Below are 16,419 nucleotides of genomic sequence, written 5' to 3'. Positions count from 1 at the left end.
ATCAAAGGCTGACTGTGAGCGGGAGAGAGAGGAGGAGGGGGGTAGAGAAAGACAGCCAGATACATAGACTCAGAGGAAGGGAGAGGAAAAAGTCATCCAGCGACAAGGAGACCGGGAGAATAGCAAGTTCTGAAAGCACAGAAGGGACAGGGAGGCAGGTAAAGAATAAATCGACAGGGAGGATAAATAGAAGACATTTCCCTTCTGCCACCTGCCTTATTGCTGACTTCAGATTATGCGCTGCATTGGCCTCGGTGTCACCTTCTGTATGCCTTGTGAAACCCTTGAAACAAGGCAGGCATTCAACCTGTCTGCTCAGCACACTGACTACTGAGTCATGCTAATTGGAAATAAGCCTGCAGTGTTTTCATTGAGGAACATTGCAGCAGCCACTTTGCACCAGACTGATTTTTTTTTATTTTTTAGCCACAGCATGGCTCTATCACTGGCAGTGTCATTCTGCGGGTCAGTCGGTTCACCGCTTCGTGCCGGGCTGAAATATATCAACAACTTTTAGATGAATTGCCGTGGGATTGATGTGCCCCTCAGGATGATCTGTAACGACTTTGATGATCTACTGACATTTCATCGAGTGCAACCATCAGCTCAACATCAATTTGTCCAAAACCAGAAAACATGTGGCATCCCCATCAGCCTTTACTGTACTTTGTGTTTGGAGTTAAAGTGTTGAAATCATAGACTGTATATAAATAATGGATGTAGTGACCGTGACGTCACCCATTGGTTTGTGGCCTGTTGGAAGCATCGAGTTCAGAGTTACACTCGTCGCCATCTTGCGTCGCCATCTTGTTTCGGATACGGGGAGCAGACCATATTTGGACTGTGGAAGTCAGGTTACCTCTCTAAACCTCAACCTGACTGAGGAAAGCTGCTACTAATTCATGTTAGCATTAATTGGAGCATTAACTGGGATGTTCATTTTGGCTAGCAAAAAACAAAAACAAAACTTTATGTTACTTACCTCAGAAAAATGAACATCGACTCCTTGGAGTGTCTGTTAGTCCAACCAAACATTGAACAAGACATTTTAAATGAACAAAACGTTCAAATAAACTGTCATTAAGTGAAAATACAGTGTGAAAGAGTCAAAGCTATGAGACCAAACCGGTAAACATACTTTGTTATATCTATATAACGTTTTGTATTAACTTTATTGACATGTTGCCGTGGATACGCATTGTTCTGCTTCCCTCCTAATGATGAGATTTAGCCTCTGGGAGGAACTTCTAATACCTTTGGGGTTTCAGTGCAGCCAGTGGATATCTGGATAATGGATACCAGGGTCAAGACTTCTTTTTCAGTTTGCCAGTCATTGTTTACAGTTCAGTTAGAAACTTCCTCAACTGTAATTGATCAATACTACTTGGACAACAAATGGACGGACTACAAATGGAAACCAGAACACTTCCAGTACCAAAATCTTGTCTTGTTGCCTTGCAGTTTGCAGACATCTATCTATAAAAGCAAGAAGCGTCTGTGTGTGTGTGTGTGTGTGTGTGTGTGTGTGTGTCTAGAGAATGTCCGCTGACCATTAGTCAGACTGACCTAAGATTTCGTATGTGGCATACGCATGAAGGTGTGCATCTTCGATTTTGAAGATTTTCGAATTTTTCAAAATATCATTATTTACGTAGGACGTGTTGCGGCATTGCACTGTTTCCGATCGGACGCCTTTTAGGGGAGCTCCGCCCCATTGTGTGATAGGCCTACACCTGGTCAGTAACACAATTCACTCTGGATTTCCACACCTGACTCATCAAAGTTCCTAAAGTAGCACAATCAGTGTATTTCTGTTGCACAGATTGCAGTGCATTTTTTTTTATCAGTGCCAGATTTCAAAAGCAAACTGTCCAAGTTTTCATCAAAATAGATATAAATGGTGTGAAAAAATTGAGAGGAGAGAGATGACATCCTACAGCACTTAACAGCTGCACACATTCCACTACGACCGGCTGAATATGAATAATAAATATATTATATATAAGTGCTTAAGTGCTTACATAAAATGTGATGAATAGACTATTGAATATCCAATCTAAGCATTTTAAAGGTAGGCACCAGGAGGGCTCCATTATTTCTGAATTACCTCAAACCACTCTGCGAAGATGTTCTTAATTTGAGGAAGTGCCACCCATTTGATCCTTTGAATAACGTCCCCCACTAATGTTTTTATGAAGTTTTAAATTGAAAGTATTGGTGTGAAATCTATCGGTTCTAATCGGCTGCTTCAGACGTCTTCCCCCTCTGACTTCCTCTCCCCTTTTTCCCCCCTTTGGGTGAAGAATCTATTATTCATGCTCTTCCTTCACTCGGGGAGTGTCCACTTCAACAAGGTTTGAAGTCGGGAAGTTTAACAGAAGTGAAGTAAAAAATTGAGATGAGGCAACTCAATCTGGGTACACCTTTTCTGGATGAACATTTTATTCCTTGAGAACACATAGCGCAGGGATCCATGCAGGGGTCAGTGTTCACACAGGGCTGCGGTTCGTATGTTCCTTTCAGGTGGGATCAAATACACATGAAGTGCAGCGAACATGACAAGTACTGCAAGGAGAGAGAAATCACCTAGGACTGATAATGAAGCATGGAGTCACCTGAAGGTGAACCAAACCTGCAGCAGTGCAGACAGAGAGCGGTTGACAATAACATGTGAAGAAGCAGAATACAGTATAAAACAAGCAGTACTGAACGGGCCCTCGCAGTACACGCGTGTCGGGGCATGCTGCCGTCGGGGTGTGTGCGTTACAGGGGCCAGTCTATACCACCCCTATGAATTTCATTGCCTTAAGTGTTATAGTGTGGCCACGGTACCAAATATGAAATTAGACTGCCACCACAGTGCCACCTAGGGGCCGATCAATAAAACCTTAAAGGGTTATCCTCAGGAGGGCATTGACAATAAGTATACCAAGTTTGGTGTTAATACGACCAACCGATTTGGAGATTTAAAATACTTCAATTTAAAGAGCGCCACCTAGTGGTCATCGGCCAAAATGTTTCACAGAGCCTCAGGGGCTCATGGGGAAGTAGGATCTTGAGTTTCATGTCATTCAGACACATCAATGTGGAGATATGCAACACTTCGTGTTTTATGTTGAAAATAGCGCCACCTGCAGGAAGTTGTTATTGAATAACTTGAGTATTGTTTGGGTTATCAAAATTCTTTTAATAACTTTTTGTTATGAGGGTCCATAGATGCTGTGTGCAAAGTTTGGTGCAAAACGATGAAATTGCCTAGGAGGAGTTGGAAAAAGTAGGTTTATGACATTTTTGCGAATTCGCGAAAAAAAACAACAACTCTAGGCGAAAATGGGCGTGGCCTATATCACGAGATTCAGCACAACTCAGTGATCGCGTGGATATAAGGTTTTTCAATGTGTGATAAAGTATGTGGGAGTTATTAGCCAAAACGCACTTTCCTTTATTATAGCACCACCTAGTGGTGGAAATTCAGGATGACAATCGATTATAATATTTTCGCCAGGTGTGACTTATATTTAAAGTTTCATGAGTTTTGGGGTATGTTCAGACAGTGAAAAATGTGATCATTTGGGAAGAAGAAAAAAAAAAATCATTTGAAATACAATAGGGACCTCGCAGGTCGTTGTCTGCTCGGGCGCTAAAAATGGATTCATACAGAATTACCCTGTTTAAAAAATGTAGCCAGTCCATTTAAACAGTTAGTCATCTCTTGTTGTGGGCGGCTTATAAAGCTGCATGAGTTTGGTTCAGCTATTTTTCAGTCTAGTCTTAAGTTAAAAAATGTAATATTTTGCAAACTGCAAAATAATATGAGAAGATTTGCTTTCAATGTTTTTATTTTTCACAATGCTGAGACAAAGTTCTTTAATACAAATGCCCCAAAATTAAAATTCCATAGATGTCATAGTTGTCTCAGGTCAGACTGGTCTCCCCTTAAAAATTTCAATATAAGGCGTTTGTATAGGCAGCAAAATATGACTCATATTTACATGTTAGACTTTTTTCCCCACACTTTGGGCAGGAGCCATGGAAGGTGGATGGGTCAAACAAATGGTGGACTTTCACCCAGGAGAACAGTGTTCATGTCCTGTGTGAAAACAGAAGTCAATGGTTTTTAACGTAACTTCCGTTTTTTAACGTAATGTTCGTGGTGTGCGTTTTGTGAATCAACGGGAGTAACGTAACTACTTCACTTCTGGCATTAACGTACATTTATTTACTGTTTAAACTGTCTTTTATAACTCCTAAGCAGGATTTTTTTGCTATAAACCTAGGTCAGTGGTTTAGTTGCATAAATTTGCAGAACCTGCAGCCTTTTTTTACAACCGCAAACCGTACGTGTATGTATAATGACGTGTGTGCTATTTTTAGAAGCTCTGCTGTAGCTGCTTTTGACAAACGCTCAAATGTGTCTTCATGGTTGGTATTGACAAACGGTCTATTCTGTCGTTTAGTTTGGAGATCTTTTTGCTCAGGTTCAAGTCAAGTTTCGTAGCCTAATTGTCTTTGGTACATGTCTAACTATAGTCTAATTATGCCTCTGCACATCTGTTAGAAGGATCCAGACCAGGGATTAGCAAACTTTACTAACATAGAGCCATTGTTGGCCAAAAAGAGACAAAAAATGTTGGAATGGAGCCGCAAACCTCATTTGGAGCCTTACAATGAAAATGAAACAGCCTAGCGAGAACCCGAGTGCAAATTTGGAATTGAAAGCTAACCTAGTTATTGAAAACTCAAAACTAGCTTCGAAGTTGACAAAATTTAGAGCTTAAGGCACCAGAATGTAGACTTTTGTAAGCTATAATGCAAATATATATAATATATAATGAAAATATTTTTATGCTATATGTAAGCTTTGCATTTATACAACTGAAGAATACAAATAGCTTTGGGCCTACACCAATAATACATTTAAAAAATATATATGTAAAGAAATAACCATTTGATTAATTTATTTTTTTCTCACAGCCACCATGCTGATGGCCTGAAAAGCCACATGTCTAGACATCTAGACCATGGAAAGTCACATAGATTGTGTTTTTTTTATTTTTTTTTATGAAAAATATGTACATTAGTGCTATCACTCTGTAAAAACGTATGCATAAATTGACTCTTCCTCACTAACACAATTAGATATACTGCCACACTAGTGACAAATGAAGGATTCATGAATTAAGTGTAGATTTATTTTGGAAAAGGTGGAGGTCAGTACCTCAAATATTATTTGTTGGTTGAGAGATATTCAAGGACAGGGTAGAAATCCATACTATAATTCTGTTATACACAATTTTAAACCAGGCTTAATGCTTATTTTTTTTGCTCTTACCCCTTTTTTTTAACACTGAATGTCTTTAAGTTGTGTTTGCTGTCACAAATGGAAAAGATTGTGAACCACTGTTAGAACAGTTACTGTTTAAATGGCCACAGATGTAAACTCACATCCTAAATTGCCATAACTGCTTTGGGCTTTACTGATCTGCTGTTCCAATTTGCATTTCATTTGTAGAAAAGTGATGACTTGATACTTAAAACTGAAAAAGACCTGGTAGTTTTTCTCTCAAATCCCATTTCGCTGCAAGACGGTCCAAGGCTTTTATATAGTTTTTATATCTCCCGATCAATTCTGTCTTTTCCTCAAAGGATGAATGAATGTCCGGGCCACAGTAATCTGTCCTGCCTTCAGTCTGTTGAGCCTGTGCTTTGTCTTGGCGTGCAGCTGTTATGGATGTCTCCTTCCTCACAGCTGCTGAGGCTCACAGAGGTCTACGGGAGGGACAACCACACACATCTCTTCTTGCTGTAGTTCATCGGGGGCCGCGCTGCAGTTAGTCTGGAAGTGCTCTTGATGCTTGAGTGCCTTTCCTTTGCCCACGAGTCCCTTTTGAAGTTTTGAAGAAATGGTAAACTTCGGTAAGCAGTGAAAAACAAACAAAAATAGGTCAGACAAACATAAGCCACCTTGTCTTACTGTTGAATATTATCTAACTCCTATAGATACACTTGTCACTCCAGTATACTGTTTTATTTTTCAGTATTTTGCTCAAATCCTCTGAAATAGATGTCCATCTCTGCCCTCTCTGCTAAATCTCTCAACAAACAAAACACTTTTACTTGTCTTTGGAGTTTCTTTTGCATTCGGAGTCAGTGTTTATGCCAGACAAACAGTAGATAAAAGGATGGAAATATCTGTTTATCTTGAAGTTGTTTCAGTCGCCCTCTCACTTTCCTTCCCATTAATTTTCCTCTGGCGTTGTCTGTCTGCGCTGACAGTGATGCTGTCTGTCTCCCCGGGCCATAAAACACACAACGGGAAATTTACTGTCAGTCAAAACAAACAAACAAAAAAAAACTTGTTTTCTTCTGTGTTATGTATTGCATCTACTGTCAAAAATCAGGGTGCTTACACAATTTCTTCTTCTTCAAAAATAAAAAGGTAATTAGTGCATGAAGTTGCTGTTTTTGAATGTTAAATGAGCCCGGATTAAAATGTGTACAGTAATGAGCACCTTGTGTCAACACGAGTAAATAAAAACCATACTATTGCTATTATCAGAGCATTTACATAACATAGTTGTTTGTGTTTGTTAAAGACTGACGGAAATAAATTGATTTTAATTACAATGATGGCTGATTGTACAGTAATGGAAGAAAATATTAGACCACCCTTGTTTTTCTTCCATTTCTTGTTAATTTTAATTCCTGGTACAACTAAAGGTACATTTGTTTGGACAAATATAATGATAACAACAAAAATAGCTCAGAAGAGTTTAATTTAAGAGCTGATATCTAGACATTTTCCATGGTTTTCTTGATAATGATTTTGGTTATTATCAAGAAAACCATGGACAATGTCTAGATAACAGCTCTTAATCATTATGTTATCATTATATTTGTTCAAACAAATGTACCTTTAGTTGTACCAGGCATTAAAATGAACAAGAAATGGGAGAAAACAAGGGTGGTCTAATATTTTTTTCCATGATTGTATAGGATTAGGAGATTGGTCTAAACTGGTACATATGTTTTTTTTCCCCGATCTCAAGCCCAGTTGTCATCCTAAGATTTCTTGGGGCATTTTCACCCTTTTTTCTTATTTATTTCTGAAGCTAATTCCATTCAGGTTACACAGAAATGTGCAATGAAGTCGTACTGTCTTTCTCTGAAGTGTCACATATGGGGGGGTTTACATTTGCTGCTATTCATCATATATCTATCCAGCCAGAAGTGGCACTATGATGACTTGAGCAGCTTTTTTAAGGATTGCATCGGAGGTGTACAGTAGGTGGCAGACCCAGTCCTAATCCATATATAAGACGGCTAACCTGAGGTTTTTAATGGCAGGCTTGCTCACTCTGAACACTAGTGTGTGCTTGTCCTCGTGTCCTATTATACTAAATTATTCTGGTAAGAAGCTGTAGCCTAATTAACAGATCTCCTGTGTTTTGGTGTGCACAGGGACAAACAGTTTGACTTCTGTGAAGTATTCATTCTTTGCAGACTTTTTTCCCTCAGAGATTAGCAGTGTGACAATCAATCAAGAGCGGCAATCCTGTTCTCTCACTTCCACTAATGGAATATTGACAAATGATGACGTTTGAAATGAGTGATGGATACCCCAAAAGGTACTAAATCTATAGACCCACTTGTTAACCGTCTGGCACATTCAGTGTCAATCGCTTCAAGTCAAACATTCGTCACAAGGCGGAAAATATCCGATTGACACTGTGATCATTGTGGGTTGGATCTGATTAGATTTTAACGGCACAAATAATACGCTTTTCTAATTCAGTGAGTATCCTAATGTGGATAAATTATACAAAAAAACCCTCTAAAAAACTAACTTTGTCTGCTGCTTTGTGCTGAGCAGCGAGAGTACAGTGGGTGTGAGAGCCTTTTTTTTTGTTGCTGAAAACAGCTGCCTGCTGCTGGAAACGAGGTTAATGAGAGCAGTGAGACTGAGCCATACAGTACATTTACAGACTGTGAGTGGAGCTCTAAAGCCTACACATACTGCTAAATGGCTTTCAGTATGACTGGCATGTGGAGCTGCCTAAATACCTGTTCTCCTGCTGTGTTTTCATCACTAAAATAGCAATGTACATAGGAAATAAACACAGTGATGGAGCTGAATGTTATCAGACTGAAAAATACCATTCTGGTTCAGCAGAGCTCAGACCAGATTAGCCTGCTTAGCTATAGTGTCCTCTGGCATTCGGAGCCATCCAGCGCTCGGTATCTCTTTCTCATTCTATATACTGTTCTACAATTCCAACCTCCATTTCCTCCTCCTCCTCTTCCCTTTATTGTCAATGACTAGGGTTTTAATGATTACATCTGGCGGTGCCACAAATTAATTCCTGCCTCTCTGGCAAAAAGCTGTTCCCCACCTGATTATGCAAAGCAGGCCTACATTCTCTCCCTTTGAAGTGGAGGAAAAGCTGCTTAGAGATTCTCCCCTTGAGGAAACACTGCAATATGGGGAACATCAACAAACCGGAGTTCACACAAAGGTCAGCAACATGGTTAACCTCAATGAAACCGCACTTCATCTCCACATCTCGCTACTTTTAAGTTGCGTTGATGTCGTGCTGGTGTAATAATGATGCACTCGTATCGGAGACAGAAGCGACTTTTCCAAAGAAAGTAGGACAGCCAAATAAAAGAACCATAGTAACGCACTCAATAATGCTTGTGTCTATGACCACGCAGAGAAGTCGGTGCAAAGCTCTTGTTGCTTTCCTATTTTAGCAATCATGTCCTTGACAGTGCCTCGCTCGGAAACGGCAAGCCTTTTATATTTGGGAGGAAGAAATAAGGGTTTTCACACATAACTGCCGTTGCGACAGCATGCTTTGTCAGTCCGTTATGTTCAACAGGGTAAAAATATATACGAATTCCTAGTGTTATTGTCTATAGTTACTTTCAAAGCACATTTTGGCTTCTGGTCTGAGCAATCACAGCCTGATGAAAGGCTCCAACGCTGCGGTGAAATAGTCTACTTTTCACTCAAGCATGACACAAGAACAGTCCACCCAGGTAATGAGCCACTATAAGAGATGAAACTGCCGTCTCAATCACACTGAAGGGAGGTATGATGACAGATGGAAGATTACCGCGAGTGAGACTTGAAGCATGTGTTAATTCAGGACGAGGGAGGGAATAGCAGGGATGAAGAAAGAGAAACTGTGTTAATTATATCATTAACGCTCTTCCCGGTTATTAAACTAATCACTCAGACAGGAAACTTTTAGCCTCCCATCGAGTATATAATGTCAATGTGTTGACATTCGCAGTAGCGTTATGGCATTTAAGTGTTTAAAAACAAACATAGGCTCATAAACATACTCGTCATACGGATGGAAACTTTTTAAACATTCTGCTATGACTCAAGTCAAGAGGTAATCAAAATTTAATGAATGCAACCTGATTCAGTGACTCAAGGCTTGGAAGATTGAGATCTGAATGTGAGTTTCTGTCTTCTAAGGTCATCTCGTTCTCTAACTACCACTCAAAGAGTATTTAGAGACGAAAACTCACACTATAAACCCTCACCACGAAGACACTGAATGAATATTTAATATCGCAGTCTTACATCGTGGAGTATTGCAGCCTTATAGCATTATCAATTTTATTGTGCAATGTGGACACAGTTATTAATGTGAGGCACTTAAAAACATGTTTAGTCAATATCATCTAATTGTAGTTCTGCAGTGTCAGTAGTTTCCACAGTTGCCACAGACAATAAATCATAATAACAATAATAATAAATAAAAGGGTGGCACAGAAACTGAAAGAAAACGATTTAACTTGCAATTGCTGTTTGTTTTGGTCATTTTGTGGCAGCAGGAAAAGCATTGATATATCAAAAGTGAATAAGCCACTTTCATGAGTTTCTCTGCATCTTAAAAGCCCCACAGGGAACAACAGTCACACAAAGAAGTGTGTATGTTTAGCCACTCGTTTCCACATATCTTCTCTGCAGTGGGGGCTTACACTATTTCCTTCTTCTAATCCGAGACAAAAACATGGGTCCCCAGGTCTTGCCGAGCTGAGGAACCACTAAAATGCCAAGTCTGCGGTGATAAGTGCCATTCTGTGGCTGCAGGGATGGCTTGCAAGGTGTCTGGCCCTGACCAGGGTGAGCAGGATTAAATGTAAAGTATTTTGATAAAGGAATGGCAATCTCCTCCCACAGGTCCTCGGGTTCAGCCTCTGGACACTCATCCAGCACCGTCTCAACCACGGCGTAGTTCTCAGAGCTGGACAGAGTGCAGGTTGAATAGACAACAACGCCTCCTGGTCGCACAGCTGACAGCGCAGACCTGTAAACACAAGACAAATATTGCATTAATGACAAGGTCGGGGACTTTAAAGCTCCTATTCGTACCCCATGGCTTTTCTGATTCCAAACGATATATCGGCTATTTGTGATTGGCTGGTTGTTTGTTTTTTGTGCGATATTTGTCATTTTATTTAGCTTATTTAATGGTCTGCCTCTGAAGAAAGAGTTACAGCTGCTGCTCAGCGGGCTGCTGACCAGCGAGCAGCCGGCCGAGAGAGACAGCGGGGGAAAACAGTGTGTAAAGCCATAGTTTTTTTCCATCTGACTCTGTGCATTAAGGGATTCTTTCAACCAAATCACAGAGTTGGTGATTGTTGGAACAGTTGAAATACTGTTTTGGTAAGTTTTGTTTCATTTCTGATTTTCAACTAATGCGTTTTGACCACATATTATACAGCCTCTGTTGAACTGAGTTGTTTTCAGTTGCTTGGATATTCACACATTAAAGAGCTGAATTGACAGGTGATGCAATTTGCTATCCAACCTAATGTAATTTGACTTAATAGCACTGTTCGCAATCATGATTCATCCCTTTCTCTATAGTGCTTACATTATTCTGTGTGCAGTGAATGGGCATATTCCATAATTGCTCATCTGAAAGTCAAACTTGTTTTTAAGACATAAATGGTTAGATCACATCCTGACTAACAACATAGAAAGATATGAGGATTGTTATTGGACTTACCGAAGCAGTTGAGCCTGGAGCGCAGGCAGCCTGGCTCTTTCCTTCAGCCTCTGTTCCCCCTGCTGGCTGCTGCCAGAATACAGCCAGCTCCTGTCGTTGGAGCACGGAGCATCGACCAAAACCTGCAGCAGAGAGAGAAAGAAACGGGAGTCTGAGAGTTCAAGAGTGTAATGGCAGCGAGGGGGAAGGAGTATGGAAATGTAAATAGTTAATGAAGGTAAAAGCAGACAAAAAGACAAATGCCGGAGGTCTGTAAAGTACATGGTATATCTTCCTCACACATACACTCTGAAACTTTACACCTCAACTGAAAATCTTCCAATAAATCTGTCGTCTTGGCCACGGTGCAGCTTAAATCTATGCAGCCTGTTTCTCATGCCTTTCAGTCTCTGTTCACACTGTGTCTTACTCTCAACCTTTTCATTCTGTGCTTCCCTTTTTTCCCCCAGTATTTTTGCTCCATTATCAGTCACTTTGAGTCCTTTGAAACCTCCCGGACATTTGTCTGCCTCTTCTTACCGCCTATTTTGAATGAGCGGTTTTCTTCTCTTCCGCTGGGCTTATTAGCCTCTGTTCAAAGGCTTGCTGTTCTCATTCATTTCTAACCATGGCCTTGAAAAAACTCAATTTGTTGGACACTGAAGCAAAATCCAGTCACATGCTGACATAAACACGACCCCCCCTGACCTTGTCATATGTTCCCGCTTCACTTTGCCCAAAAGAGCGTCCGTCCTGCGCCGACACAATGACTCTGCTGATTAGTGGCTGAGGCAGAAAAGACTCCAGGGTTTTGGCCAGCCAGTCCCGTCTGTGGGGGTCTGGTTCATTACAGCAGAGCAGAGCTGGAACACAACACACAGCAGCGTTACTTGTTACCAGCATTCAATGCAAATAGGCTGTTCACCGCAGACAAAAACAGCCCTTAGATTAAACTGCTGCAACTTTGCTTACATGCAAAGTACACTATAAATATTTTAGAACAAAGCTTAACACATAACAAGATGTTTTTTATGGAAAGCTCTTGTTACCAAACACTTTTTTTCCTGGAGAAAAGACATCTTGTGTGCAGTCAACATCCCTTTACTGATACAGTAAGTCATGATTTGGTGAAATGTCAATTCAATTAAGTATAAGCATTAATATTTATTAACGACATGAGTTGATAAATGAGTCTAATTGATTTATCACAGACACATCTGTATCAGTGTAGATGTATTTTCCAATATGCAACGATTTCTTTTTCAGAACACATAATGCAGAAAACTATCCCTGGGGTGATTTCAAATTTGGGTTAGTGATTTATTTTATTTAAATGTATTAATTATTTAATTATTTAATTGGTCAGCAATTGACTGAGTCTGAACATACAGTACTGATGTTTATTTAGCCTTTTTTATTTTTATTTAATTGGTTACCAATTGACTTGATACTGAACATACAGAACAAATGTTTATTTAAATTAATTAATTAATTAATTTCATTTTAATCATTTATTCTTTATTTTCTCCGTTTTCACTTTTAGAATTGGTTAACAGTGTGACACATTGTATTAATAATACATAACAATGTTTACTATTTTTTGATAGTTATTTGTATAAGAAAACAGCCTTCTGAGTACCTTTGCATATTGGTGCAACACAGAAAAGGTCAATTTTCATTCCAGCACAAAAATTCAATATATGGGCTGCCATATCAGGGAATGTTTCCTCTATAAAAAAAATCTCACGCCAGTCGAGCTCTATAAATGAGTATTAGAAATACCAATATTTAACATTTAACACAACACAAAGTTATAACCTTAATGTTTAGACCCAGAAGTGTATACAGATGCATCTCAATAAATTAGAATATAATGGAAAAGTCCATTTCCAGTAGTTCAAGTCAAATAGCCCCAACCAAGTATTGAATGCATAAAGATGGACATACATTTCAGAGGCCAACATTTCCATATTAAACGTACTTTTTAAAATGTGTCTTTTGTAAAAAAAAAAAATTTTTTGAGACACTGAAATTTAAATTTTAGGTCTTCATTAAATGTGAGCTATAATCATTATAATTAGAAGAAATTAAATAAATTACGACATGAAATGTTTCATTCTGTGTGCAATGGCTCTATATAATGTTTTATTTCCACTGTTTGAATTGTATTACGGACATAAATAAACTTTTCTATGATATTCTAATTTATTGATATGCACCTGTAAATTATATTAGCATTCTTTATCCTCATATTCATATTTATTCTGCACTGGAATACTACTCCTTAATACATACTCCTTCTTTAGACACTATCTTTTATTGTATTTTATTGCTTGAAGTATGCCAAGGTTGTTCTTTTTATTTAATTGTGTTGTTATTGTCTCTGTGTGTAATGCTGCTGCTATAATGTAATTTCCCAGCTTGGGATAAATAAAGTCTGTCTGTCTATCCATCTATCTATCGTCTTGTTTTAAAAACTACTAAATCCACCAACTCTTTGCATGATGTAAATAAAATCAAATACAGTTTTGCAAACTCCATGAAAAGTACTTGTTTTACCTGGGGTGGCACACTGCATTACGGCCAAGGCTTTGCCCCCGGGGGCCGAGCACAAATCCAAAACCTTCTCCCCATCGCTGACTCCCAGAGCCAGCACCGGGAGCAGGGACGCAGCGTTCAGGAGGTAGTACTGCTTCAGCTGGCCCGGCCTGTGGGGCTGGGAGGGAAACCGCAGTGTATATGGATGGATGTAACACTGTAATGTCGGACGGGGCAAACTGAGTGAAGGCTCGGATTGAAGGTCCTGACCGAGCGCAGGAGAGGTGCTGTCAGGCTGGAGATGGGAGCCATTAGGTGGGCAGCTGGAGACATAGTCAGGTGGCAACAGGGAGTCTCTTTCTGCTCTGTATTTAGAATCTGACACTGTTGAGGGGCCATTACAAAGCAGCGTGGAGGCATCTGTTTGTGGCAGCAATGTGGAAAAGCCCTGAGATTGGAGAATCTGTGTGATGCCTGTCACAGCGCTGAAGCGGTTCAGCATGACCCCATACTGCCAAGAGTGAGGGTCCAGCAGCACGGCTCTGCAGGAGGAAAACAGTCCTGATGAAGGAAGAGACAAACCCTGTCTGTGTGTATGAAGCTATTATTTTTTCTGAGAATATTTACCTTGCAGATGTCCACAGGTCTCCAAGTTCCTGACTGTACTGCTGGTCAAAGTGCTCCAGTACTGGCTGACATGAAGATTTTTCTTTTTTGCGCTCTTTTGTCACCTGTTGCAAGCAAACTGTAATGAAAATGTAATCTAGAAATAAACCCTAGAGAGGCAAGAAATTAGGCAGCATCCTTGGCATAAACTCTGGCAGCACTGTGGTTAGTGTCACTGGGACATTCAAAGCTGTACTTCATATTCAAGTAAAAATCAGTCTTTAACCTAAATATCAATGGTACGCATCAAGTGACCAAACAAAAAAAATCTCCTTCTGAAATAATAAATTCAAGCCTTTACATTTTAATTTTCATCTTAACAGTCTACTGTCCAAAACAATTGTTAGAGTAAGATGTAAGGTGGATTTTCCCTTTCAGTTCCCGAACACCGGCTGAAAAAAAGCTTCACTGCTGTATTTTGTCTTTTACACTTGCTACCCCTGGTGGATATTGAGTGCCAATGCCATCCTTTTAGAAATGACTACAGGTATAGGCCTACTGCATTTGTTTATAAAGTTTAAATGGCTGAATGTACAATAAGATTACCTGAGCTGTTGCAACAGGGCAAAAAGAAATACAGTTGGACATATTTTTCAAGTAACATCTTTCTTTCTTTTGTTCCATCCCCATTTGTAAATGCTGACTATAGTAAACACAAGTTAAGGTTGCAGCTCTGATGCTTAACTTTTCTCTGAAATGATGGATACAATTACAATATTTGTGTTCTTCACAAACAATCACTGAACCAGTGATTTTTGTCTTTGTTAGACTGAGAGCGGATTTATTAACATGGATTAAAATATGAATTATTCATATTGTAATAAATAGCTTGTTACACAAAACCCCATGTCATGAAAATTTGGACTGTGTATAATAGTTTAATCAGCTGTGTTTTGGATGAAACATTTTTTGTTTTTATAAAACTGGTAAGATGTTGTGATAAAATGTAGGGAAAGGGATTTAACATAAGCAGCAGAAGTCAATAAACAAACCTTGGGTGTGTAGAGGATGTTAAAAGAAATAATAACACAGGTGCATCTCAATAAATTAGAATATCATAGAAAAGTTTATTTATGTCAGTAATTCAATTCAAAAAGTGGAAATAACACATTATACAGATCCATTACATACAGTATGAGACATTTCATGTCTTATTTTTTTTAATTTCTTTTAATTATAATGATTATGGCTTACATTTAATGAAGACCTAAAAACATTACAAAAGACCAGTTTTAAAAAAGTATGTTTAATATGCAAATGTTGGCCTCTGAAAAGTATGTCCTACCTAATACTTGGTTGGGTCTATTTGACTTGAACTACTGGAAATGGACTTTTCCATTATACTCTAATTTATTGAGATGCACCTGTATAATAATAATAATAATAAAAAATAATAATAATAATAATAATAATAATAATAAGTAAGTAAGTACACTGCTGCATCACTGACTGAAAATGTATTAAGTTTGTGATTTCATGCTACATCGAACCTTCTCCATATGCAATTCACCAATAAGCTCAGTTAACCACATCTTAAATTGAGGCACAGTATCTGGTTTCCAGAGTCTTAAAATCATTCTTTCCGTACATCACTGTGTTTACCTGGTTTTTAGTGTCTCCTCTTCGCTGTGAAACAACCTGAGGACCGGTGTGACAGCTGACCGACCGCAGCCTCCACACGGCGCTCTGCGTCTGCTTGGGACGTTTAAAGCAAATTATCCTCCGCGGGCTGTGAAACAAATGTGTTGAGAAAATATATTTAGACATTCGGGTGTATATCTACTGTCTAACTGGCACGTCTAAAGGGCTCTGGTCTAAATATGTTGTCATAAATGTTATTGTAATGTCAGTTATTTTTCGGGCATGAGTGCGTTACCAAAATCCGTCCTCCCTCAACTCTGACTGTCTTCCTTTAGTTCCACCTGAAATCTCAGTGTCGCAGCGTCAGTGTTTAGCATTGGGGTCAGGTAGGAGAAAAAAATAAATCATTATTAAGTTCGAGAAAAAAGTCGAAATACAATGTTGAGAAAATGCGTATATAATATATAATATAATACAATATATGTCTAAAAAATCATTACTCATGTTACGACATTTATGAAAATCAGGTTGTAGCTTGCAGTCTAGTTAACTTTTTGGACAGACGTTTCTCTGAAAACGATGTTACTTTGATGACTTATTGACACGAATCTGTGAGTATCTT

At 39.0% G+C, this 16,419-nt stretch overlaps 1 protein-coding gene across 1 annotated transcript; it reads right to left on the bottom strand.

Moving 5' to 3' along the window:
- Nucleotides 1-9,602: 9,602 nt before the first annotated feature.
- On the bottom strand, nt 9,603-16,096 carry nsun3 (NOP2/Sun RNA methyltransferase 3). The gene is made up of 6 exons (XM_059354749.1): nt 15,819-16,096; nt 14,178-14,281; nt 13,572-14,092; nt 11,721-11,875; nt 11,034-11,155; nt 9,603-10,328 (listed from the first exon to the last, which is right to left on the bottom strand). Exons 1-6 carry the CDS (start codon nt 15,981-15,983, stop codon nt 10,001-10,003), a joined length of 1,395 nt encoding a protein of 464 aa, XP_059210732.1. The 5' UTR covers nt 15,984-16,096; the 3' UTR covers nt 9,603-10,000.
- Between the last annotated feature and the right edge of the window lie 323 nt (nt 16,097-16,419).

The sequence above is a fragment of the Centropristis striata genome, chromosome 2 (genome assembly GCF_030273125.1).
Source record: "Centropristis striata isolate RG_2023a ecotype Rhode Island chromosome 2, C.striata_1.0, whole genome shotgun sequence".
In the NCBI taxonomy this organism is placed as follows: domain Eukaryota; kingdom Metazoa; phylum Chordata; class Actinopteri; order Perciformes; family Serranidae; genus Centropristis; species Centropristis striata.
This window is presented reverse-complemented; position numbering and strand designations above follow the sequence as displayed.

Excerpts from the sequence above, each read along its gene's own strand:
- nsun3 (XM_059354749.1), bottom strand. The coding sequence starts at position 15,983 with ATGTCTAAATATATTTTCTCAACACATTTGTTTCACAGCCCGCGGAGG. Across the intron at positions 14,282-15,818 it reads GAGGAGACACTAAAAACCAG|GTGACAAAAGAGCGCAAAAA; the intron begins GTAAACACAGTG and ends TGCTTGCAACAG. Across the intron at positions 10,329-11,033 it reads CTCCAGGCTCAACTGCTTCG|GTCTGCGCTGTCAGCTGTGC; the intron begins GTAAGTCCAATA and ends TTGTGTTTACAG.